The following is a 26,850-nucleotide window of genomic DNA, read 5'->3' as shown; positions in this document are numbered from 1 at the left end:
AAAGCTAAATAACTCAAAAACCACATGCTAAAAAAAATAAAAACTAATTGTATATTATCTAAGAATATCACTTTGTACATCTAAATAAAACGTAATTTAAAGGTGAACAACCTCTTTATTATGGAGTACCGAGTATTGTAGCATTTGGGAAGTTTATTATATGACTGAAATGATATTGTTACCATGCCTGTATTCAAAAGGGACTGAAGCAATCACACAGAGCAATTAAGGAGTACCTTTAATTCCTCCACATTAGACAGGTTGTTGTTTAACATTCTGTCCTTGAGAAGGGTGATCGGATCACTTTTACTTCTTACTTCCTGAATTTCTTCTCTGGTACGATAACTGGAATTAGGAAGAGAAAATGATAAAGGAAAATAGATTAGAGAGATTGCATTAGGAGTAAAAGAACAGAAATGTCACAGTGTTTCTACTTACATTACTTTACCCAAAATACAAATGAAAAAACCCAAAACATACATTTTAAAGGGGCAGAACAGATGGGCTAGTTTTTTCTCTGCCTTGAAATGTTAATTCCAGCATCCATACTTCCCTTGCTATGGGAACAGTGTTTTAGCTGGTGCCAATTTTCACTATTACATTAGCCTCAATGCTCTCGGACTGAAAAATTCCATTAACAACTCGGGGGAAACTAGACATTCTCAAGATGCTACAATAATATTTTTCTTACTTTACACCAGGATCGCTCATGCTGTGTCCATGATAACGGTAAGTCTGAAGCTCCATTAAAATTGGACCCTGAAAAATAAAGTATGAGGTTTCAAACACCACTACACAGAAAAAAAGAAGGTCTGGGTTAAAATATTCCAGGATATAATCTCTCACCTTTCCAGATCTGCAGTGATCAGCTGCAAATTTAGTGGCTTCTCGAACACACAGAACATCCATACCATCAACCTATGAAGAGAAGAATTAGTTATTGTTACGCTTTGTAGCCCAGAATAAAATGTGGATCACTAGCTACTGGGGAATTGGAGCTCGGCTCTTCTTGCCATTGACAATATGCTTTTCTGATTCTAGGTGCTTTAAATGTTTGTAACTGCTCACTTTACAGGCCTGAATTGGAGCAGCTTCAATTTCCCTACTTCTCTGCTCAAGAAATCACAAAAAAAATCGATTTTTAATGAATAAAACAATAGGAAAAAATGTTCAGAACAAACACTACTCTCTGAATTCATGTTAAACATGGGGTATATCGCCCTTTAAGGGTGGGGCCACTCAGGCAGATTTAGGGAGATTAGTTGCCAGGCGACAAGTCTCCTCTTCTTCGCGACGACTAATCTCCCTGATCTGCCTTCTGCTGGCTAAAATGAAAATCACCTGGGGGCAGGCACTCAAATCGCTTTGTTTTCCGAAGTCGCCCATAATTGCCTCACGAGGAAACTTCGGGCGACTTCGGAAAACAAAGCGCTCAGAGTGCCTGCTCCTAGGTGATTTTCATTTTAGCCGACGGAAGGCAGATAGGGGAGATTAGTCGCCACGAAGAATAGGAGATTTGTTGCCTGGCGACTAATCTCCCCGAATCTGCCCGGGTGGCCAGACCCTAAATAGCTCAAGTGTATTTACTACACTGCCGGTGGATGAATGAACAGCCCTAAGTAAACTATGAACACTAATCTGGTAGGATAAATCAGGCTGATCCAATCAAGTGGCAGTGGTGTTTAGACTGGAACAGCCCAATTATTCCTCGTCTGACAGCAAGTACCAACCAGGTATTAGGGACACTGTTGTTTAGATCCCAAGCACAGGACAAGGACAATAAGCTGCCAACTCAATTTGCAGGCATCATCAGATCCAGGGAAGACTCTTTGCAGAGTGCCACCCTGAGACAGGCCAGCCGATTCCAACCTACTTGCTCAGTTGTGCCTTCTTCACTAAAAGAGGCGAAATTCTGATTTAATTTCAGCCCTTGAAGTTACCAGAAGCAGCTTTTTGCTGTCTCTAGTAACTTGTAGGCTGCTGCTGCCTGAGTTTCTTAGCTTACCACATGACAGCTCTCCTGATCAGATCAGTATCATAACAAGAAGTCACTAGACCCCTGCAGCTCCCCTTCCTTTAGTATCAGTTTAGCGAGTGATTCTGGTATTATAACTACTAGCATCCCAGTTTTGCAGTGGGTTACAGTTAAGAAGAAAGGGATTATAAGTAGAATCAGTACTTACTCGAAGACCTGGGATGTAGTCTCCTCGTTTGTAATAGTCTGTGCTTGCTGCTGCTCTCTCCACAGAGGTCCCCATGCCGTATCTGTTATTTTCACAAATAAAGATACAGGGCAGCTTCCATAAGGCAGCCATATTGTAGGTTTCAAATATCTGTCCCTGAAATACAAGGAAATAGGGAAAAATCTCAGTAAAAAATGCAATATACAAACTAATTTACTACAGTTACAGAATAGCAATATATATGAAAAAATAGTTGGTAAAAGAAATAATATAAACTGCTATTCTATATATGGTCACCGATCATAATCCAAAGAGTTTAACAACAATGACAGATGGGAGTCCATGGAAAGCCTTTCTTCCTATCAAGGTATCCTTATCCTGAATAGTGACTGAACCATGTAAAGCAATTTAAATGCAGCCATTAGGCACAATCGTAGGGAAATGCCTTCTGCTAACAGATTCAAAAAGAGAAACAATCAAGAATGGAAAAAGATTTACGGAATATCCCGTATGGGTTTGTAAAAATGGAGCTGGTGTATATATATATATATAGATAGATAGATAGATAGATAGATAGATAGATAGATAGATAGATAGATATATATAGAGATCTATATAGATATATATATTGACGTAGTTGGCCAGCTTAAATATATTGCAATATATGGACAAACAATCCCTGTTTTGTTTAAAGGGTAAGGCATTTTTTTAGTAGCAGTATGCACAAAATGTCGCTGTCTTAAATATATTGATAATGGGTTGAGTGCAGAGGACTCTTGTATTTGACTATATGTATTTTGTGGTCACAGCCTCATTGCACCCCCGCCTAATGGTTTTAAAAAATAGTGGTGAGCACAACTTTCCCTTGTTTTTTATAATATATATATATATATATATATATATATATATATATATATATATATATATATATATATATATATATATATATATATATATATATATATATATATATATATATATATATATATATAGTTCCATCAGAGAAAGCACTCACGGCACAACAGCAGGTTTAAGCAATATAGTAGAAAAACTTTATTCTTTCATAGTTACATCTACGTGTTTCGTTCCACAGAGGATCGCCATCAGGATAGCACACAAGAAGTGAACTACCCGTTTATCTAACACTCCTCCAATCAGTGTACTAAGTTAATTATTGCATCATCCACTGCTGTGTGCCTGTGTTAACCCATTATAGATGGACAGTTTGAAAAATCATTAAAATGTGTAAAAAAGCTTAAAAACATCTTAAATATTCAATTCCTCAATTAAACCTATAAAACCCGTGTGACCCACGTCTAGCCCAGGAAGCAGCCAATTTCTTATCTATCATTAGTAGAAAAAAAACAATCAATAAACCATGTAGCACGCACCCTCTATCAATTTAACAGTATAACATTATTGATTATCCTACTAACTAGTAAGAGCTATTCAAATTGCTGATTCCATGTAACCAATAGCAAGGGATCAAGTTAAACGCAACCATCAACATCTCAGCATCAAATAGATGATATAAAACAAACATCCTCTTAGCGAGTGTAGTCCCACATTTGGCTGCTGGGGGGAAAAAGGGAGGGGGGTGATATCACTAACTTGCAGTACAGCAGTAAAGAGTGACTGAAGTTTATCAGAGCACAAGTCACGACTTGGGGCAGCTGGGAAATTGACAATATGTCTAGCCCCATGTCAGATTTCAAAATTAAATATAAAAAAATCTGTTTGCTCTTTTGAGAAATGGATTTCAGTGAAGAATTCTGCAGGAGCAGCACTATTAACTGATTCATTTTGAAAAAAACTTTTTTTCCATGACAGTATCCCTTTAAGTGATATTATCAAAATGTGTAAATTGTGGCTGAACCCTACACTAGAAAGTACCCATAGAAATCTAACCCTAATGTAAATATAGTCACTCGTCCTAAGCCCGGTATATATCACAAGTTTATCATAATAAATTTGGCTACAGTAGAAAGTATATTTCGATGCATATATATGTATAATACACCAAAGCCATGAATATCTTGTAAAACAGGATTTTTTGATACTCACCGTTAAATCTGTTTCTCTGTAGTCGATAAGGGGGACACAGGGACAGATGGGGACACAGGGACAGATGGGGTTAAGCTCCACCCTCTAGGAGGCAGGACACTTAGAATAAAAAAGAAAGGGGCGTGCCAAGACCATGGCTTAACCCAACCTAGTAATAAACCATTCAGTTAGTACCAAAGCGACTGCTAAAGATAAACAAGAAACTGCAGAACTGGTAAACAGGAAAACATTTCACTTGTGGACCAATAGATCCAACTCGCTGAAGGGCGGGAAGCCCTGTGTCCCCCTTATCGACTACAGAGAAACAGATTTAACGGTGAGTATCAAAAAATCCTGTTTTCTCTGTCGTCTCAAGGGGGACACAGGGACAGATGGGGACTTAACAAAGCAGCCCCAACAAAAGAAGCAGGGAGGGAGCGAGACAATGACACATTATTGCACCACAGAGTGCAACACCTTACGACCAAAGGAGGCTTCGGCCGAAGAAAACGTGTCGAGACAATAGAATTTTGTAAATGTGTGGACAGAAGACCAGGTAGCCGCTCTGCAGATCTGGTCCAAAGAGGCCGAGTTGCGCCATGCCCAGGAAGCTCCCACTGATCTTGTAGAGTGGGCTCGAACACCTTCTGGGGGCGACTTACCTTTGGCTAAATAGGCCTTCGCGATGGTTTCCCGGAGCCATCGGGCAATAGAAGACTTGGACGCAGCCAAGCCCCTCCGAGTCCCTGTGGGCAGAACGAACAGGGACTGTGAACGGCGGAAGGACTTGGATCTGTCCAGATACCACCGGAGCGCTCTGACTACATCCAAACCATGAAGTCTTCGTTCCTTGTCATTCTTGGGATCCGGACACAGGGACGGTACCACAATCTCCTGGTTGATGTGAAAGGACGTCACCACCTTGGGTAGGAATGACGGAACCGTGCGGAGTACGGCCTTGTCTCTGTGGAAAACAAGGAAGGGCGGATCACAGGATAGTGCGCAGAGCTCCGAAACTCGTCTCGCAGAAGAGATCGCCACAAGAAAAACCACCTTCCGAGTGAGCCAGTCATCGGAAACTGATGCTAGAGGCTCAAAGGGAGGATCTAAGAGAGCATCCAGAACAATATTGAGATCCCAACTCGGAGTCGGAGGGCGGAAAGGAGGGGCGACATGAGCCACTCCTTGGAGAAAAGTACGGACTGAGTCATCCAAGGCCAAACGGGATTGAAGCAACACCGAGAGAGCTGACACCTGTACCTTCAAGGAGCTGAGTTTCAGGCCCAACTGCAAACCCCTTTGAAGGAAGGACAAAACTCGAGGGATGACACAGTCCATGAAGGAAGAATCAGCCGAGGGGACGGCGGTTTCCCTGCACCAGGTCCAGTAGTTACGCCAAACTCTGTGATAGGCCTTGGAAGAAGTAGCCTTGCGGGACTTCAACATGGTGATGATAACATCTTCCGCTATCCCCTTTCGTCTCCAGATGGCGGCCTCAACAGCCATCCCGTCAAAGCGAAGAGGCCCGGATTGTGATGAGCAATGGGGCCTTGAAGAAGCAGGTCGGTCCGCGGAGCCAGCCGCAGAGGTTGTGCGACGGACATCTCCTGAAGATCCGAGAACCAAGTTCTCCGGGGCCAAAAAGGGGCTATCACGATCGCGGTGACGTGAGACTGCCTGATCTTTTTTAGCACCCGAGGAAGCATGGGAAGAGGAGGGAAGACGTAGGCGAGGTCGAAGTGCCAGGTCTGTGTCATGGCATCTATGCCCACTGCCAGAGGATCGCGTGAGCGAGCGAAGAAGTTGGGCACCTTGCGATTGACTCTGGACGCCATTAAATCGATCTCGGGAACCCCCCAATGACGGACGATCTCCGCAAATGTTTCCGGGTGAAGCTCCCACTCTCCTGAATCTAGGAGGTGCCGACTGAGAAAATCGGCCCTGGTGTTGTCCACTCCCGGGATGTGAATGGCGGAAAGCCTTACGGAACTGGCCTCCGCCCAGAGTAGAATCTGTTGCACTTCTGCCAAGGCGGCCTTGCTGCGGGTTCCACCCTGTCTGTTGATGTATGCGACGGTTGTGGAATTGTCGCTCTGCACCCGAACAGCCTTGGCCTGGAGGATGTGTGACCAGTGTCGGAGAGAGAGTTTTACCGCCCTTAGCTCCAGTATGTTGATGGAGAGTTTGGACTCCTCGGGAGACCATAGACCTTGTGCGGACCGACTGTCCCACGTTGCTCCCCAGCCCTGAAGGCTGGCATCCGTGGTTATCACTAGCCAATCCGGAGTCGCCCAGGACTGTCCCTCTGACAGGCTGGATGGTCTGAGCCACCAAAGGAGAGACTCCCGTGTCGAGCTGAGAAGTGAGATTCTCTGCGATAAGGGTCCCCCTTTCCATGTGGTCAGAATGTTGGATTGAAGCGGACGAAGATGCAATTGTGCGAAGGGGACCGCTTCGATCGAAGAAACCATGAGTCCTAGAACCTTCATAAGTAGATGAATGGTGGGCCTGGCGGTCCGAAGTAAGAGTTGCACTTGAGTTCGGATCTTCTCCTGTTTCTCCGAGGGGAGACTCACTCTCTGCGTACGAGTGTTGAACTCGAGACCCAGAAAGGTCATCCTGTGACTGGGAATGAGATTGGACTTCTTCCAATTGATGGTCCATCCGAAGTCCTGTAGTAGAGAAACGGCCTTCTGAAGATCCTGTTCGCTCTTGTCCTTCGTCCTGGCCTTCAGGAGCAGATCGTCCAAGTAAGGCGTCACCGATATGCCCTGGAGACGTAGGGCTGCTGCGGACACCGCCATGAGCTTGGTGAAGACCCTGGGGGCTGATGAAAGACCGAAGGGGAGCGCCACAAATTGGTAATGTCGATTCTTGAAGGCGAACCGCAGGAACCGGTGATGAGGTGGCCAAATTGGGACGTGGAGGTAGGCATCCTTGATGTCCAAGGACATCATCCACTGATCTTGTTCCATCCCCCGTATCACAGAGCGAAGGGTTTCCATTTTGAATTTGACCGATCTGATGAATTTGTTGAGAAACTTGAGATCCAACACCGGTCGGAAGGAGCCGTCCCGTTTGGGAACCAGAAACAAATTGGAGTAGAACCCTGAGAATTTCTCTGGAGGAGGCACTGGGATGATTACTCCACTTTGCTCCATCTTGTGGACACAGTCCAGGAAGGCTAGAGCCTTGGCCGAATTGGTAGGAAGTCTGGACATGAGGAACTTCCGAGGAGGGAGAGAAGAGAAATCCAGATGATAACCCTCTGATATGATCTCGTTTACCCAGGCATCGGAGGAATGCTGGAGCCAGACCTCCCGGAATTGCAGTAGTCTGCCCCCTAAGGACTGCCGCGATTCCGGAGGGGGTGCCCCGTCAGCCTGAGGCAGACTTGTCGGCAGAAGTCTTGTTGTGGAATTTGTTAGTCTTCCATGAAGGACGTCCCTTGTCTGCTTGTTTGGAGCGAAAATTGGAGCGTCTGGGAGGACTGTATCTTCTAGAAAATCGGGTAGATTGACCCCGAAAAAATCTGGACCGGCGGGGCTGTGTGGAAGGCTTGTTCTTAGACTGAGGAAGAAAGGTGCTCTTGCCCCCTGTGGCCTGAGAAATGATTTTTTCAAGTTCCTCACCAAACAGTCGTTGTCCCTTGAAGGGGAGCGAAGTAAGGGATTTCTTAGAGCTAGAGTCGGCTGCCCAATTCTTAAGCCACAGGGTTCGACGGGCCGCTACAGCTAGAGCTGAGGTACGCGCTGTGATCTGTGCGGTATCGAGGGTGGCGTCTGACAGATAGGCGGATGCCTCTGCTATAGAACGCACGGATTCGATAAGGTCGGCCCTGGGAACGCCGTCCTGAATATCGGAGAAGAGAGATTCAGCCCATGCCTGGATGGCTCTGGCCACCCAGGCTGACGCTAGAACAGGGCGAAGGGTCGACCCTGCGGAAGAGTAGACCGCTTTAAGGAAACCCTCAAGACGTCTGTCAGATGGATCCTTAAAGGCTGCCGCGTCGGTAACGGGTAACGTCGTGGATTTAGACAGTCTGGAAACCGGGGCGTCCACAGTCGGAGGCATTGACCACCTGTCCACCAGATCCCTAGTAAAGGGATAGGACTTCGAAAATTTCCGAGAAGCCTGAAATTTCCGTTCAGGGAAATTCCACTCGTCTTGAACAATGTTGATAAGTTGTTCATGGGAAGGAAAACAGAGAGAAGACTTGTGTTGTCTCTTGAACAGGCTGGACGTCTGAGACTGTTGTTCCGAGGAAGGAGAGACCTTAAGGACCTCAATGACCCCTTGAATAATACGGTCAATGTCATGCTGAACATCGCGGCCCGCGGTCTCCTCACTGTCCTCCCCTGCTTCCGAAGAAACTTCGGAAGGGAGAAGTTCACCTTCGGAATGAGAGGATTCCCCTCCTGAAGCAGAGTCCTCAGACGGGGTCTGGACACTAGAGTGCCCCTTAGACTTCTCTGATCTCTTGCGCTTGCCGCTGGATTTGTGGTCCAGTTTGGCAAGAGCTTTACCCAGAGTATCTGCAATGGAAGGGAGATTCTGCAAAGAAGCTAAGGACTGGGAAAGCTGAAGCGCCCAAAGAGGGGCTGGAGGTTCCGTAGAGGGTCCAGGAGAGGGATCTGGAAGAGAAACCTCTGGATTGGGGGACCCAGAAGGGGCCGCCGGGGAAGTGTTGCCACTAAGATCAGGATTGGCAACCGTGGCAGAAGCGGAAGACAACCCCTTTTTGCAAGATTTGCAGAGGGGCTCCCCTTGACCTCCTTGGATTTTGGTCTGGCATTTTTTGCAGGCTAAATAGGTAATCTGTGCTGCTGCTTTTGCTGGTGCTCTCCCCCCAGCCCTTGGGAAAAGTCCCCCTGACTTACCCTCTGCCATTGAAGCAGTGTCTGTGGTACCTGCTGAATGGTTGTAGAAATTCTGCTTTGAGTCAGAAAAAACAAGGGCTGCAATGCGCTATAATCTGGTAACCGAAGGGTTAACCTATGCGCGTCCTGTAGGGAGAGCTAGTCCGCTGCGCTGTGGTCCCCCTGAAGAATCCTCCCTGAAGTGCTCTGATGCGAGGAGTAGGCAGCGTGAGAGGAGTCGGAGGAAGTCGGAGGAAGTTAACGCCTCCTAAAAAGCGCGCCTAGCCATGCGTTCCACCCAGAGCGCAAAAAAACAAAATGGCGCCGGAACGCATGGGGCTGGAACGCATGGCGCTGGAACGCACGGCGCGTCTCTCTTTTTCACCGCACCACGAGGCAGGCATGGTGCGCCTTAGAATGAAAATAGCGGTGGAAACCGCAGGGAGCAGTGCAAACAGAGGGGAGGTATAGAGAAGGCGTCTGTCAAGCAAGACAGAGTTCCTGATAAGGGGGAGGAGAGCCAGCATAGAGAAACCCATTAGACAGAAGGGTCATACTCACATTTTTAGCCGCACCGGTTAGGCCCTCTGCTCTCCCATCACGGAATGCAGGAATGCCTGGAAGACAAGTCGGTATAGCTTAAGCTAGATAGTGACTCCGGTGGGCATCCCACGTAGGAGGCACACCACAAAGGATACAGGTAACCCTGTTCCTGATGAACACCTCATTTGCCAGTATCCTGGCAAAATAATTCTTGAGATGAATTTGTCCATCCTCCTTGGAAGCAGGACACTTAAAAACTGAATGGTTTATTACTAGGTTGGGTTAAGCCATGGTCTTGGCACGCCCCTTTCTTTTTTATTCTAAGTGTCCTGCCTCCTAGAGGGTGGAGCTTAACCCCATCTGTCCCTGTGTCCCCATCTGTCCCTGTGTCCCCCTTGAGACGACAGAGAAAATATATCCTTATAAAAGGTGACTAGTGATGTCATTAGTTATAAACGGAGGGTAGTGATGTCATTTCTGTCACATGTCTCACTAAAACTTGTGTATTATAATAAATACAGTACCCCTGTTGCAAAATATGAGGATATTAGAAGTAACCGTGGAGTTCCATGACTTGTATAAAAACACTCGGCCGAAGTTGGTCATGAAACTCCTCGGTAACTTATAATATCCTTATAATTTACAAGAGGGGGTACTTTATTCACTATATATATCATGCTTACCTGGTTAGCAGCCCCATCACCGTACAAGGACAAACAGATCTCATTTTTTCCAAAAAACTTACAAGCCAGAGCAACACCCGCTCCAAGGGGAACCTGGATGCAAAGTAAAGGAAAACATACGGATATTGTTTTATGTTAGAAAAAATTCTGGAAAGGAATATGTTCTATATTCTATGCGCATTGTACATGCAAGTTGCCTAACTTGCACGGAGCAACAATTTAGGAGATTTAGGAGAAATGCATACCTGAGCTCCCACAATTCCATTCCCACCATAGAAGTTCTTAGCATACATATGCATGGAGCCTCCCTTTCCTTTGGCACATCCACCTCTTCTTCCTAATATTGGGAAATACTTTTAGGATTGTGGATGTTGGTATTTGTCACCACAATGTCCTTGCAAAACAAAACACAAATTTGCAGAATACCGATATAGGACGATATACTGTAAAAGGACTACTGCAGGAAGTAGAACACTTAAACCCCAGTCACTGGGTAATCAACACAATTCATACTTGTGAATCCCAAACAGTGCACAGGAAGGCAGTAAAGCTTTAATTAACAGTTCAGTGTGAAAATAAAAACTGGGTAAATAAAAAATGTTGCCAATATAGTTCAGCTCAGATTTAAAAGCAACAGATATGACCCATGTGCCCCCCACCTCAAGTCACTGATTGGTTACTGCCTGGTAACCAGGGTAACCAGTCAGTGGAAACCAAGAGAGTTGAAAAGCAGGAAGTAGTGTTCTGGCTATTATGTTACACACCCAGTCACTCCAGCCTTTATACATTACATTTTTGCCTAACTATATTATTACATTTTTTATTTTGCACCGCCTATCTATTTACCCAGTTTTTATTTTTACACAATTCCTTAAAACAAAGATTTTATTTAGGAACTTAGTCTTGTTTTATTGTATGTCCATGAGCATCTGTTTTTAGATAAGTATTATATCAAGGGCAAGACTCCAGCCAAGTCCCCAACAGAACTGAAACGTGATTACGGGCACAATATGTTATGAGAAACCAAATAACTATCCCGCTCAGAATCATGTCAGGGTGCACCAGAGGGTTATCCCAGAATTCCCCAATAATAGAAAAACCTGCTCTACCAAAATTAGCTTCAGAAGAAGTGGCTACATATAGCTGAAAAAAAAAAAAAATTTAAAAGGTGACGCTTAACTTGATAAACTTTATAATATATTGTTAGCGGCAAACATTAAAGGAGAACTAAACCATTAAAAATTAATAGGACTAGAAATGCCATATTTTATAAACTGAATTTATTGCACCAGCCTAAAGTTTCAGCTTGTCAATAGCAGCAATGATCCAGGACTTCAAACTTGTCACAGGGGTTCACCATCTTGGAAAGTGTCTGCAACACTCACATGCTCAGTGGGCTCTGAGCAGCTGTTGAGAAGCTAAGCTTAGGGGTCGTCACTAATTATCCAGCAGAAAATGAGGTTGGTCTGTAATCTAAACTGATGCTACAGGGCTGATTATTAAATTCTGATATTAGTTGCACTGGTTTCTGTGCTGCCATGTAATAATTATCTGTATTAATTACTAATCAGCCTTATATTGTGACATTTCTATTCTGTGTGTACTGTATATTGTGAGTGGGTTCCTAAGCTCAGTAAGTGACAGCAGCACAGAGCATGTGCAGTGAATCAGCAGAAAAGAAGATGAGGAGCTACTGGGGCATCTTTGGAGACACAGATCTTTAAAGCTAAAGGTTTGTGGTTGCCTTGGGCTGGTACAGAAGCACAAAACAAAATGTACAACATTTCTAGCTACTTCTTTAGTTAAGCTTTAGTTCTCCTTTAAAGTCACAGCTTTAATCAAACAAGAGCTAAACCTAAAGAGTTTCTGTAGTGAAAGTCTCTATGGAGGATGCCAAACCCTTATTATTTTGCTAAGAAAACAGAATTATCTACAAAATAATAATAAAAAACTGGAGCATACCAGTCAGTTCAGCTAAAATTTCCTTCACAGACACTCCTCGTGTGTAGGTATAGCCATGTGCTCGATAGGCAGTAATTAAGTGATCCGTGGGATTGATACCAGACTCCAGACCCACACAGCATGCTTCCTTAAAAGAAAAAAAAAATGTTAACCTGCAGTAACAAATCTATTTTTGTCAGGCATTGCCAAGCAGCACATTTGATTGTGATTTTAACAATAGAAGAGATAATATAATCCAGGGATTTATTCAAATTTCTGCAATAAAGGGCTTTCTTTAAAAACACAGATATTATCATATCTTTATAGTTTATCCATAAACTATTAGGAATTCAATTAAATTCAATGATTGGGTTCAGGATTCAACCAAATCCAAGGGGTCTGGCTGAACCCTGAAAATCATTTGACATTTCATACTACAAACAAGGAAGTAAAAAAAGTCTGACTGCGCCCTTCTCTTGAACCCTTCCTATTCCTAATTTGCATATGTAAATTAGGGTTTGGTTCATTATTCACCCAAATCTTTCACATAGGGTAAGGCCAAATCCCAATATAGTGGATAGGGTGCATCTCTATTAATTATGCCTTTTATTGTGACAATCCCCTGTAACATCAAGCACAAGGTACTGAATTATAAAAACATATCAAAAATTTAATTAGAAGTTGAATTTGTTAAAGGAACAGTAACATGAAAAAATTTAAAGTACTTTAAAGGAACAGCGATCAAATGTATTGTTGCCCTGCACTGGATAAACTGGTGTATTTACTTCAGAAAAACAACTACAGTTTATGTAAACAAGCTGCTATGTAGCCATGGGGGCAGCCATTCAAGCACGGGATACAAAGTAGATAACAGATAGGTTCTGAAGAATCCCTACAGAACTTATCTGTTATCTGCTGTGTAACCTGTGGCTTTTCTCCTTTTTCAGCTTTAATGGCTGCCCCCCATGGCTACACAGGAGCTTGTTGATATAAACTATAGTCGTGTTTCTGAAGCAAACACACTAGTTGTACCAGTGCAGGGCAACAGTACATGATTTTTTCATTAGACTAATTCTTTGGTGTTTTTGTTCCTTTAAATATGAAACATAGCTTCATAGCTTTCTTGGTAATGCATTTCTACATTATAGATACCATACCTGCGTTTCATTAGTGTAAAGCACAGACTACGTGCTCTCTGCTAACACAATGTATTTACAGTAACTGCATGATCTTACCTGCCCATCATAGAGGTGGCAGAATCCTCTGATGATCTTTTGTTTGTACAGTTGATCTGATTTCAGCTCCATGCGTCGGATTGTCTGCATAGTCCTGTAATACTGGAGCCCCTCTTCTCGAGTTAGAACAGCCTGAGTGGGAGGTTCCTCTTCCAAACGATGAATGTCACATTTCTAACCAGGTTTCAAAAAGTATTCTTTAATAAACAGACAGACAGACTGATACACACACATATCAAGAGATGAAAATACAATAAATTTTTTTAATTATTGCACAATCCAATACCTTGTCTGGGCTTACAAAATCTCCCTTTTTGTAGAGGATTGTGTGTAAAATTATCTTAGCAAGTTTGCTTTGAGGCTGTAAATTTGTTACCTGCTTGCCAAGGGCATTATCCGACAGCAACTTAGTAGCAGTTTAAAGGGGACCTAGTGCATAAAATGTAATTAAATTATGTTTTCTAAATACAATGGTTAAAAAGATATGCACTGCACTGATGATAGTTGTGCTGAGCGATGGGCTGTGTAAAATATCATGTGAAAAGCAGGCAGGAGTAGTGCAAATAAAGCAATGGTAACGTTTAGTCAGTTAATGGATGGATTTACATTACTAGCTGTGAATACTTGTGCAATTTAAAAATTCAGAAAACCAGAAATGTGTGTTTTGGTTAATTAATTTAAAGGAACAGCAACACAAAAAATGAAAGTGTTTTAAAGCAATGAAAATATAGTGTAGTGTAGTGTATTATATGTTGTGCTGCACTGGTAGAACTGGTGTGTTTGCTTCAGTAAGAGCAACGTTTCTCACCAACCCCTTGGATGTTGCTCCCAGTGGCCTCAAAGCAGGTGCTTATTTTTAAATTCCAGCATAAAAACTGTTAAACAGAATCTCCTGCAGGCTGTTAGTACACATAGGGGCTAGCAATAGTCAATCACAGCTCAAAATCGGCACCCCTGGGAACTTTTTACATGCTTATTGCATTTTTTACATTTGAATGTGGCAAAAGGTTGGGGATCCCTGGAAAAGGGAGAAAAGTCACAGGATACCCAGCAGATTACAGATAAAGCTCTGTAGTATACAATGGAATTCTTCAGATCTCATCTGTTATCTACTGTGTATCCTGTGCTTGAATGGCTGCCTCCATGGTTACTGAGCAGCTGTTATATAAACTACAGTTGTGTTTCTGAAGCAATCACACCAGTTTACCAGGGCAGGGCAATGAAACCTCATAATATCATTCATTTAAAACACTTAAATGAACATAAATTTTGGTGTTAAAGGACAAAGCAAGTCTTGGTTTGACTATTTACCCATGTGGTGCCTTTTGATGAAGTGAGTCACTAATTTCTTTGGTCTAAATTGTGCTCCCTTCACTTGATTTTCACTTTATAAAGTTGTTTGTTGCAGTAGTGATTGCAGCGGCCATGTTTCTTTCTCATTCTCTATACTTCCTTATTAAGGCAGTTGGCGTTGCTATAGCACCCGACACTATATGCGATTTGAATTACTCTTGAAGGCGGGCATTCGGGGGTTTGACGCGTATATTTGAAAGCTGAGTTCTGCGCATGCTCCAGATCCGCTGCGAACGTTGTATACACAGAATCGCGGTCTTGCTACAGAGCACTGCTTTATGGGAAATTGCACTTCAACTAGTCCGCTCTAATTTTGGAAACAAGCTTCTGCAACATGAAAACGGATGCAATCTTAGGCAATTCAGCAGTGCTGCATAACTTATTTTATTAAGGCTTTTCCTATGAGACAACATGTTTGTTGGGCTTTCCTTGTCCTTTAAGTTCAGTAATACCAGTTGCACTAGGCACTTAGTACTGCAGTTCTAGGGATCACAAGTGACCTTCTGTTACTCAATTGTTTCCCTAAAGACCATTATCTGCTACGAGAAAAACGTCCATGATTTTTTCTGTAAACGAAAAATGCAATGCAAAAAAAGCAAATCAACAGTTCAGTTCCTACCTTAATGTCAAACGTAGCTTCTGATGCAAAATCTGCATAGTTACGGGACGCCACCATTACACGAACAGCCTTCAAAGAAAGAGACAGTGATTATTTTCTGTACCTGCAACTGTGTGCGTGAAAGTGAGCTCTTCATATTTGCGCGAGATTGCGGTGGCCCTTTAACAGAGTAGTTCTTTTGTTCAGGTTACATCTTACAATCAGCCAGGGATACCAATGCATTCCCTCTTTCTATAATAAGGGCCCATAACAGGCAATTTAACCATTTTTTCCAATTTACGACGCACAAAAAACTAAAATAAAGACAGTTTTTGCCAGCTCTGTGCTCTATATAAGTTTTGTTGAGGACAGGCAAATACATAACTACATAATACTGTAGGAGGCTGTCATAAAATATTCCCTTTAACCTAGTGCTCTATAACTTTAAGGGGCCTATTTATTATGCTGTGTAAACGGAATTCAATGAAAAAACAGTGTTATAAGCTATGTAACAAAAACAGTGAATTTAACAAGATGTGTTTTATTTATGCCATGCGAACACCAGATTTGCCACTGTTATTCAGACCTCTGTAAGCAAGTTCCAGCGGAAGTTGATCTGAGAAAAAGCACGTGAAAAATACACCATTTTTATACCGTTTGTGAAATGTGAAGTGAATTATTCGGCCATTTTTCAACACCACAAAATAAATCTGCCCTTTAGTCTAATCCACTGGATGATGATTTACAGCACAACAAAAGTCTGGTATTTAGATTCTTTAAAATCATCTGGGTCAGTGGATTCATTTCAGAGCCATTTATGGTTCTCCGAAGAAAATAGCTACCGAATAAAATGTATAGTTTATTAGTTTATTAATTATTTGCCGTCTTCTTCTGAATCTTTCCAGCTTTCAAATGTGGGTCACTGACCCCATTTAAAAACAAATGCTCTATATGTGCAATTTTAAATATCCATTTTAATAAAGTGGTAATATTTCTCGGATCGAGTGTTTTTTTTTTTTTTGTTTTACAATTTATAGATCAATTGCTCCCACAAATTTGGAAGAATAGCAGCACTTTTCCTGAACAAAGAAGAATTAATGCTTCTGCGTGATACACGGACATTTTTAACTTCTCAATGTGCACAAATTATAGTTATGCTTTAATACATATCAAACATATATACACATCAAGTTCAAAACCATGAACATTTTATCTATAACAAGACCAAAGTAAACATTTCTATAACTGCCAATAACAGGCTTCAAGCGGTTGTGCATGTCCCTTTGTGACATAACATGATGACATCACAATAACTGTAATGTGTATGAAACCTTTTGCAGCCAACTGCTCTTCATTCTTAGACCGACTGAAGGTGAGTACAAACATGCTTCACATTTATGCATTTAAATGTGTTATAAAATGGCATTTTTTTCTGTAAACTGTTATAAGTAGCGCAATCTCTTGAGACCAGTTATCTTGTTATGTGTTCAATTGGTTTAATTCTCTCCGATGTACTTTTACAATTCTTTTTACAACAGAAATAATGTAGTATTTTAACTTATGGTTTATAGTTTTCACTTTTTATATTTTAACTTACAAATTATATTTTTCACTTCTTTCCTTCTAGTCCTGCGAGATTCAGAGTCTAAAGAATTTTTTGATCTATTGACTATTTTTGAAGTTTTATATCAATCTATAGAAGAATTACATGAACTTTATCACTGTTAATAATATTGTTAAATTGTCCAACAACCAACAATCCCCCAAGAGGAAGAGGAAAATCTCATTTGAAAGTGAAATTGCTAACAAAACCCGAAAACTTGTCCATGATGAAGTGAAGCAAAATACAGAAAGCAGTCGACAAGAAAATAACCCAGGTGCTCCTTTGAATTCCCATGCAGAGGACAAAAACAAGGTGCATGAAGAGTTTTGGATCCCTGAATTGGGTCTTTCATTAAGGCAGAGAGAAAGGTTGCTAACCGGAAGAGGGATGTCCAGAGTATTTGTTGATGCTGTACAAAAACTTCTAAAGAAGCAGTTTCATGCTGAAGGCTTGCAGTCCGTAGTGAAGGATCATTTCATTCCTGTGTCTGGACCATCAGTACAATTTCATGTGGATCTAAAGCACGCTCACTGCTTTCTAACCTGTTACAGAAAGGGTCGTGTAGAGATTGTAGACAGCTCTCTGGGGATCCCTTCAGAACAAACCCAGAATGAGATAAAGAAACTCTACAGAAAAGTGGTTTCTGACCCTTTTAAAACAATCAAATTTGCTCATGCCGATAGACAAGATGCCGCTTCTAAGAACTGTGTGATATATTCAACTGCAAATGCTTATGAGATACTGAGCAATGGCAATGTCTGCTGTAAATATGATGAAGGAAAAATGAGGGAACATCTCTTCAAGTGTTTAGAAAAAGGAAAAATTACAGAGTTCCCCAAAATACTAAAAAAAAAGTAAGATAACAGCGGAGGAATGGTACGGCATACACACATGTACAAGCCCTGCATGTTGTGTCAGATTAAAGCACTTAAGGAGAAAATCACTGACAAGCTTTGGAAATCACTGTCCAAATCACTGGACATCACTTTTGGAAATCGCTGTGCAAAGCTTGTGATGGAATTGAAATACTGGGAACACAGAAAAACCCCCCCCAGAAAAGACTAGAAAGGAGAAACTTTCCCTTTAACCAGTCTGGCAGCAGCGAGTGAGCTGACAATTCTGTCAATATGACACTTATGAACTGAACTTATGAACTGTGCTGTTGCTTTTTGCTCCTTGCCTGCCTCCGTACCCATCTACAGGAGAAAATCACCGACAAGCTTTGGAAATCACTGTCCAAAACACTGGACATCAGTTTTGGAAATCACTGTGCAAAGCTTGTGATGGAAATACTGGGAACACAAAAACCCCAGAAAAGACAAGAAACATTTTCTCAATATGACACTTATGAACTGAACTTATGAACTATGCTGTAGCTTTTTGCTCATTGACTGCCTCTGTAGCCATCGACATCGAAGAAATGGCGTGACTATTTTCTTTCAAGATTTACTCCTTATTTACTGTTTTTTGTAAACCATTTATCTAAATAAACAATGAATGCTAATAAAAAGCAGGGTTTCTTGTCATTATTCACCTGTAGTCTTACAAACTTCGCAATCTTAGGGGCAGATTTTTCAAGAGTCAAATTGAGAATTCGATATTCAAATTTTCAAGTTTTTTTATGGTCAAAACTGTCAAGTTCGACTAGGGAGTTATTCAAATTTGATTCGAGTTTTTTAAAAAAAAATTCAAATTCGATTTTCAAAATTTATCATACTCTGGCCCTTTACAAACTCAAATTTGATTATTCGGCACCTAAAACCCACCAATGTTCTGTTTAGATCAACGGGAGACATCCAGGGATCCATTTGGAGTGGTTTGCAGCCTTCCTGACATTCACGTTTATTTCAGAGAAAAAAAAACCTCACATCACAAGTTTTCGGGTCGATTCAATTCATCAGAGTTGTAAAAATTAGATTTTTTTAAATTTCGATGTTCTGTGAATTGTGCAAAATGCAGAACATAGGGGGTTATTTATTAAAGTCTGATTTTTTCTGTTTCAATAAATTTTTTCAGGGTTTACAATATTCATTCCAACAATGATTTCCATATATCTGTAGAAAAACATGAACATGGTACATATAACTTCCAGTTAACAGTCCTGTATTATTAGTGTGTCTTAGTGTTTTATTCCTTGTTTTAGACTATAGTTAAAGGGTTGGTTCACTGTTGTTTTAACTTTAAGTATGTTATAGAATGTCTAATTCTTAGCAACTTTTCAATTGGCCTTTATTGGTTTTTTTCTTATATATGTAGTTTTTTAATTATATTTGTTTTGACCCATTCCAGCTTTCAAAAGTGAGTCACTGACCCCATCTAAAAACAAATGCCCTGTAAGGCTACACATTTATTGTTACGGCTACTTTTTATTACTGATCTTTCTATTTAGGCTCTCGCCTATTTATTTTCCAGTCTCTTATTCAAATCAATGCATGGTTGCTAGGGTGATTTGGACCCTAGCAACTGGATTGCTGAAATTGTAAACCGGAGAGCTGCTGTATAAAAAGCTAAATAACTCAAAAACCACAAATAATAAAAACAAACTGCAAATTGTCTCAGAACATCACTCTCTACATCATACTAAATGTTAACTCAAAGGTGAACAACCCCTTTAAAGCACAGCCAGGGCAGCATGCTGATCAGATATCTAAATGCAGACCAGTTTCGTCCTTATTGGGGCTCATCAGTGCAATGCAGGGTTTTTCAAAATATCTAAAGTTAGAACCACTAAAAGAAAGGGGGCTGAGTTATGATTGTCAAACCAGCAATAAATTTGCTTTGTATGATCAGATTTATTTTTGTTTTTCACCTTTTATTCCTTAGTAATGCTCCTATATGAAATGTTCCTACTTTTTGTAATTTGAAGAAAGTTTGTAATTAAAATGTACTGTTGGAGATAAAAATGCTGGCTGAGGAGAGATGTCCTTCATTCATATGCCCATAAAACATTATAATTACCGTAGCTGCACATTATGCTTTTGGAGATATGGGTCCAATGGCAGAAGGGAAAAAGATTCAAAATACAAATCTGCTTCTGGCTGTTATAAACTTTGTGACTAACTACAATGTGATCTGATTGGCTACAATAGAACAAGACAAGACAAATTACAACAGACACCAGGGGTGTCCAACCTGCGGCCCGAGGGCCGCATGAGGCCCAGTATGGATATGAATGCAGCCCAGCATGAAATGGTCGGGTCATTTCGCAAAGGATATGGCCTCCCAGACCTAATAGACCTGCCTCCTGCCACTACTTGGTACCCGACATTGGCAATTCATCTTGTTCCTGTTGCACTCTGGTTGTGCACATGTCTGACTTGTGCTCTTAACACTCCTTTTTTATGCATTGCAAAAACATGCATTACATACATTTGTTTCACATTGTATGTAGAAGGAGAGAGAAAAGGAAGAGAAGGGGGAAAAAAAGAGAAAAAAAATGAAGAAATAAATGTATGGAAATACTCAGAAAATGAGAGTGAAATAACACTTTGTGCTCTCTAAGTCCAGACACATTAATCACCTCAGTCTGTCGTCTTGTTAGGAACAGGCTTACTATGCCAGGTTGTAACAATGTGTTGACCTATGTAGTATGGAGGTGGGGGACTCTGCCCATTGCCCAGTTAGTAATAATAACATAATAATAAGTCTATTTAATATCCAGGTGTCCCATATTCCAGTGTATAGCTCCATCTGGTTATCCAACTGGTATTATAGTTCTTTTCTGTGTATTTTCTTTAATTTTACAAATCAAAAGTGTGTATTTTATGTGCGGCCCCAGACAATTTTTCTTTTTCCAATGTGGCCCAGGGAAGCCAAAAGTTTGGACACCCCCGATTTACACAGATTACAAAGCTGCAAACCTCACAATCAGACCCACTTCCCTTTACCTGAAAAGCTCAAATATTTGGCTAAAGCCAGAGACAAAAAGACCAAACACGGGGTTCGCTCAAGATAAGGCAACATTACCAACAATTGTGGGCAGTTATATTGTACAAAACTATTACTTTGGTCTCCCTGTTAAGGAATGATGGCTCTGGACATGGCCCTGATATTCTTTGAAATCCCACACACAATAAGTGCGTCAGCAGATGGAATTAATTATCTGGACATCCAATCTATGATCTGATGATCTGACAGAATCCCTTGTGAGCATCTGTGAAAAGCAGATTCTGTTGCAAATTTCTAGGCATCAGTATAATGTCACAGAGGGTAAAAAAATCTGATAAAAACACTTAAAAGGGGAACAGACGCCCCAAAAAAATGATTCCAAATCGTATTATCATGTAAGTTAAAGTTAATTTTGCTTAACTACACTGTATAAATTATTTGAATCTTGTTTCCTTTAATCTGGGAATTCATAATTATAGCAAGCAGGCAGGAGCCATTTTGTGGACACTGTTATTAAGACAAGCCTTGCTTCATCTCAGAATCTTGTTTGTGCACCAGAATGGGGGACCTGATGTCCATTCTAATGCACTGGCTACAAAATTAAACGGTGGTTATGAAAACTGGGGGAATGTGGGGAAAGCAGAGACATCTAGAAAGTGCTGAATGGAAAATGAAAGTAATTGTCTGCCCCGCCTCTCTATGCCTAAGGCATAGAGGAGGGGCAGGCAATATTTGATTGACAGCAGAGATTTTTAAATGAGTTTACAACAGCTATGAACACATTAATTAAAAAAAAGAATTTGGATTTAATTTTGAAAATTACATTTATTATACAGCTTTTTATGGCTGGGTGACAGGTTCAAGTTAATCATAAGCTCAACTACAAGCCACCCCAACATAGGAGAATCCAACTATTTCTTGTTTGTTTCTGCTCCTGAGCTCTGCAGTCGAACCAGACACAGTTCTGTACAATCACCCACAGGTCTAATGGGCATGCTCCAAATGATGAGCCAAACACAGAATGGCCTTGTTAATTGCACAAGCCTGCAGCAATGGCTACATGATGCATAAGCAGACAAAATTGTCAAACCTGCCTGACCAATAAACTGCTAGATATTTATAATATATAACTATTGGTCGGGATACCATACATACCAAAAATTGTATGATCAACTTAATTTGAAAGATGGCTACAATTGCCATCTCACACAAATTGGCTAATGATTTACACTTGGTGCAGTTTAGATCCGCCTGCAATAACCACTTCCAAATCTCTTGATTAAAACCAGGGTCTGTGTGTGTCAGTGCCAATTAGATTTATAAGTTATAGAGAGAAAGAACCCCTTATTAACCAATATATTAAATTAACATTCCCTATTTAGGGTTAAATTTCAATTTCCTTGGTAATCCCCCAATGACCCAACAATAACTAACAACATTAACAATTAATTAACCATAAATTAGTGTGATAAATTAAACCTCCTTCAATAAATTCAGGTATTTAAGGTGCAAATAAATAAACAGTCCCTTAGACTTCAATCCTTAATTGTAAAGTGGCTAGTGCTTATAATAATCAATCATTGATCCACAATGAATTAGTACAATTAATTACGGTACCCTCCTTTATTAAATTGAGGTGTCTAAAGTGCCTATACTCCAATCAATTAATGCTGCATTGAAATCCAACATTTAATTCTAAAGTGACTTGTGTTAATAAAATTACAAGATAAGTTCACAACATAAATTATCAACAAGCTCATTTCATTTAAATGTTAGGAAAATGAAATATATAGATGGTGGAGTTGTCCTAAAGAAACTATCTTGTCTTTTTGCTATCTATGGGACAGCACAAAGATGGAGATGTCAGCAATACCTGGGACTGTGGTCTTGTTTATTAATCTATTGGAGAGGACTAACTTGTCTAAAAAACACAAATCTCAGGATGCTTAGAGAGAAGAGAGATTGAGAGAGATTGCTGAGAAAGGAGAAATGAACGAGCATAAACTACAACCACCCACAATTCGCTTGAGTAGCATGAAATCCGGAGTTAAGAAAATGTTTTTTAAAAAATCCCAATAATCATCTAAAATACACATCATACTGCACAGAAACTTGTGTAGACTGCAGCATGTTTTAAATCACATGCACATTTGTCAAGCATTTAACATGTGTCAGGTTTCAGCATACTGAGGTGCCAACTATAAATACGGGCCTTGGACCAAAATGAAAAACAGTCAAACTTCAATTTTTACATCTTTTTTGCGGTCCCATCTCTACACGATGCATAAAACACAAAATGTTCTACTTTCTTGTTCAACATAGGTCTGCAACAAAAGAATAGTAAAACCATCTGACCAGTTTAGTCAGGTCCAAGCCCTTTCCTGTGTCGAGAATGTGAAGGAAGAGCACAGAAGTAGGAAGTAAAGAAAATCAGAGTACATCAAAAACAAAAAAATTGAGAGAGACCTACTGTTTAGTAAAGAAGTAGCCCAAGTAATATTTAAAATTAAAAAAATCTTTATTAGGACATGCATTAGGCTAATCAATTTTAAATATTACTTGGGCCACTTCTTTACTAAACAGTAGGTCTCTCCTGATTTTTTAATTTACACTTCTAAACGATGAATAACCCTCAGACTGGGGGTTTTCTGGGATGTGACCACTGTGTATACATTTTTTGACAAAAATTGGTTTCATAATTTTTTGCTCCAAAGGTAGAACTACACACCACAGAAAAATTGCAAAGAAAATCAGAGCCCTATTCTTGGGTAAGGCTAATGTCACAATTGGTGTTTTGGGAAATATCAAAACCAGACAAAGGTGCCTGCAATCTGTCTGCCACCTGAGAACTTTAAAGGGGAAGGAAACCTAGTCGGCGCAAACCCCCCACCCCCCCTCCCGTTTGTTGCCCACCCTCCCTCCTCCACCCTGGCCTACCCGTCCTGCTGGGCAAATGCCCCTAACTTGTTACTTACCCTTCTGCGCAGGTCCAGTCCAGGGAGTTCACCGACGACATCTTCTTCCACGCGATCTTCTTCCTGCTGTGAACGGCGCATGCGCAGTAGGATCATTTCGCCGGTACGATCTACTGCGCATGCGTGTGACTTTTGGCGCATGCGCAGTAGATCCGTAACAAGTAAGGGGGATTTGCCCAGCGGGACGGGTAGGCCAGGGGGGAGGAGGGAGGGTGGGCAACAAACGGGAGGGGGGGTGGGGGGTTTGTGCCGACTAGGTTTCCTTCCCTTTAATGTCTGTCATCTTCCACATGAGCACGGTGACTGCAGGAATGTGCAGAAGCAACCTGATTTGGCATTGTCTCTACTTGCACAGGACATACCATGTTGGGCATTGGCCTAATTACTGAGGGCAGCTTGGATTTCCTGGAAACAGTGTGCAATAGATTTCATAACAACACAGGTCTTTCCTTACCTCATTTGCAGCCCCCTAAAGCCATCGCATAGCCAGGACAATAAAAACAGAAAGAGATCATAAGAAAAAAAAAATACAAAATGCACACAAAGTATACAATTCTATATTACAAGCACATATGTTCGGAAAATTCAGTAATTTGGGAAAGAAGAACCCAGAAGGCAAGCAAGGATACGGGGTGCCCCATGCAAACTCACATACAATTCCACCCATTCTGGCTTTTAGATGTGGTTTTAGTTTTCCTTCATACACTGTGCAACTGAAAAATTAAGTTGCAATGAAGAGTGCAATGATATTCAGACAATCCCGAAAATTGCATTGTACACTGCTACATTGCTGCAACAATGATAGTGACCTGCTTAACTTTACAAATAGTCACAGATCACTTCCCGTTATAAAGTATGCACCCGGGTCTAACCGCAAGCCTTTTGCCATTCTGTGGGGCTGCACTGTGTAACCTCATTAAGCTTTTCTCTAATAAATAAGCACAAAGTAATGTCCTGTTCTTCATCTTGCTCACTGCCCTCAAGACAGTCTCTCTCGTCTCTCTCTGATGCTGCGTCTTCCTTGGAGTTTCATCAACATCATATCTTGCTGTCTCTCATCTCTACATTGCCCATTTTCTACAACCATCTTTTTTTTGGGCTAGGAAATACTTATTACTTTGACATACTGGCTAAAGCCCTGTTCAATAAGCACAAGACACCCAAGTTCCGAGGAGAAAAACAGAATTAACACCTTATGATTTCAAGTAAGTAAAAGCTACTGTTTTATTATTAGAGAAAAAGGATTTTTTTTAAAAAAAAATGTGGATTATTTAATTATAATGGAGTCTAAGAGACAGCCTTTCCGTAATTCTGAGCTTTCTGGATAATGGGTTTCTGGATAATGGATCCCATACTTGTACTGTAGAAAAGTAAGATTATGGGCTAGTGCTGCTCTAAATATTCTGCTGGGGCTCCCCCCAGTGAAGAGGGCTCACAGCAGTAAATGCGATGGCCAGGCTAAAATGCAGTTTGCATGTGTTTGCTTTTGGTAAAATAGATTATTCTGAAAGCCAGGCTTGAAGTCCAGTTGGGATTAGACTTGAGTTCAAGACCTGTTTGCTGCCCAAGATTATGTCAAAACTAAAGAAGGATTCCTGTTTGAGGATCTTGCTGTGGAAGGTTGATGTCTAAAAATGCAAAATCATGGCTCAGAGAAAACCAATACATACACTGTGTTTTTCTACTAATAGACTATATTAAAGGGACCGTTCACCTTCCAAACACTTTTTTCAATTTCTTCAATTACTTTCCATTATTTATCATTTACTTTTTTTCCAAAATTAAGTTGTGAAGTTGAGTTGATCCATTTCTCAGCAGCATCTCCGGAGTATTAGCAACTATTGTATCAATTCTAACAGCTGCCTGTAATGAAATCCAGGGTTTCGGCTCAGCAGGGACAAAGATAAATGTATCAATTTAGAACAGTTTACAGAGTCAGCGACCCCCCTTAAGCAAACAAACAAATGTTGGTGCAAGGCACTCCGGTGCACCACGAATAGTTCAGACCGAAAGATAAATAAAAATTTAAACCTTTATTGTACAAACATCTCTTGCCTGCCACATTTCGTGTCACTGGGACACTTGGTCATAGGCCATAGCTTTTAGCCTATAACTAAGTGTCCCAGTGACATGCAACGCGTCAGGCAAAAGCTATTTGTACAATAAAGGTTTCAACTTTTATTTATCTTTCGGTCTGATCTATTTGTGGTGTACTGGAGTGCCTTGCAGCAACCTTTGTTTGTTTGCTTATGGTTTATCCGCCCCCTTGAGCTGAGGGCCTGGGGCAGGAGCAACTGGGCCACTGATCTATTTTGGTGAGTTACTCGAACAACTGCCTATGTTTTGAGCTTAACTGTACTTATTCCAGCGACCCCCCTTCCCAGAGCTGGTTAAGAAGGTGAAAAATGACACGTTTCACTTCAATAATAGAAAAACTGTGACACATAGGGGCAGATTTATCAAAAGTCGAAGCTCGAAGTTAAAAAAACTTCGAACTTCGAATTAAAAAAAGACCAATCTAATGGAGGTCGAAGTTTTTTGGGGTCAAAGTGGGACGAATTCGAATCGCACGATTCAAATTTTTTTTTAACTTCAACCTTCCAAACTCCCCCAATTGCCTCCATATAGGTTTTAGAAGGTCCCCCATCGGCTAAAACAGCACTTCGGCAGCTTTTAGGTGGCGAATGGTCGAAGTCAAAGTTTTAAAGAGACAGTACTTCAAAAAAATTCGATCTTCGAACTTCGCCGCAGTACCCAGAAAATGACTTTGAAATTCAAAGTTTTTTACTTCAAAAATTCACTTCGACCTTTGATAAATCTGCCCCAAAGGGATCGATCAGAAAAGAACTAGTTGTTAGACTTGAGTTCAAATGCACCCCAGTATACACCACAATAGAGCCAACAGCACCAGTCCTAATCCTACTCCAGTCCCACGTATGTAGTACG

At 41.0% G+C, this 26,850-nt stretch overlaps 1 protein-coding gene across 2 annotated transcripts in view; it reads right to left on the bottom strand.

The window, feature by feature from the left end:
• pdha1.S (pyruvate dehydrogenase E1 alpha 1 subunit S homeolog) overlaps window positions 1-26,850 on the bottom strand; it is a 29,738-nt gene that overhangs the window by 2,593 nt on the left and 295 nt on the right. Inside the window, 10 exon segments of one of the 2 annotated variants that reach the window (NM_001094141.1) lie at window positions 237-345; window positions 692-759; window positions 847-918; window positions 2,184-2,339; window positions 10,312-10,404; window positions 10,557-10,648; window positions 12,274-12,400; window positions 13,488-13,661; window positions 15,460-15,528; window positions 24,359-24,373. In NM_001094141.1, coding sequence (NP_001087610.1) covers window positions 237-345; window positions 692-759; window positions 847-918; window positions 2,184-2,339; window positions 10,312-10,404; window positions 10,557-10,648; window positions 12,274-12,400; window positions 13,488-13,661; window positions 15,460-15,528; window positions 24,359-24,373 — 975 coding nt within the window. 2 annotated transcript variants of the gene reach the window in all.

The sequence above is a fragment of the Xenopus laevis genome, chromosome 2S (genome assembly GCF_017654675.1).
Source record: "Xenopus laevis strain J_2021 chromosome 2S, Xenopus_laevis_v10.1, whole genome shotgun sequence".
NCBI classification, from domain to species: domain Eukaryota; kingdom Metazoa; phylum Chordata; class Amphibia; order Anura; family Pipidae; genus Xenopus; species Xenopus laevis.
Note: the sequence above shows the minus strand (reverse complement) of the source record. Positions and strands in the feature narration are given on the sequence as shown.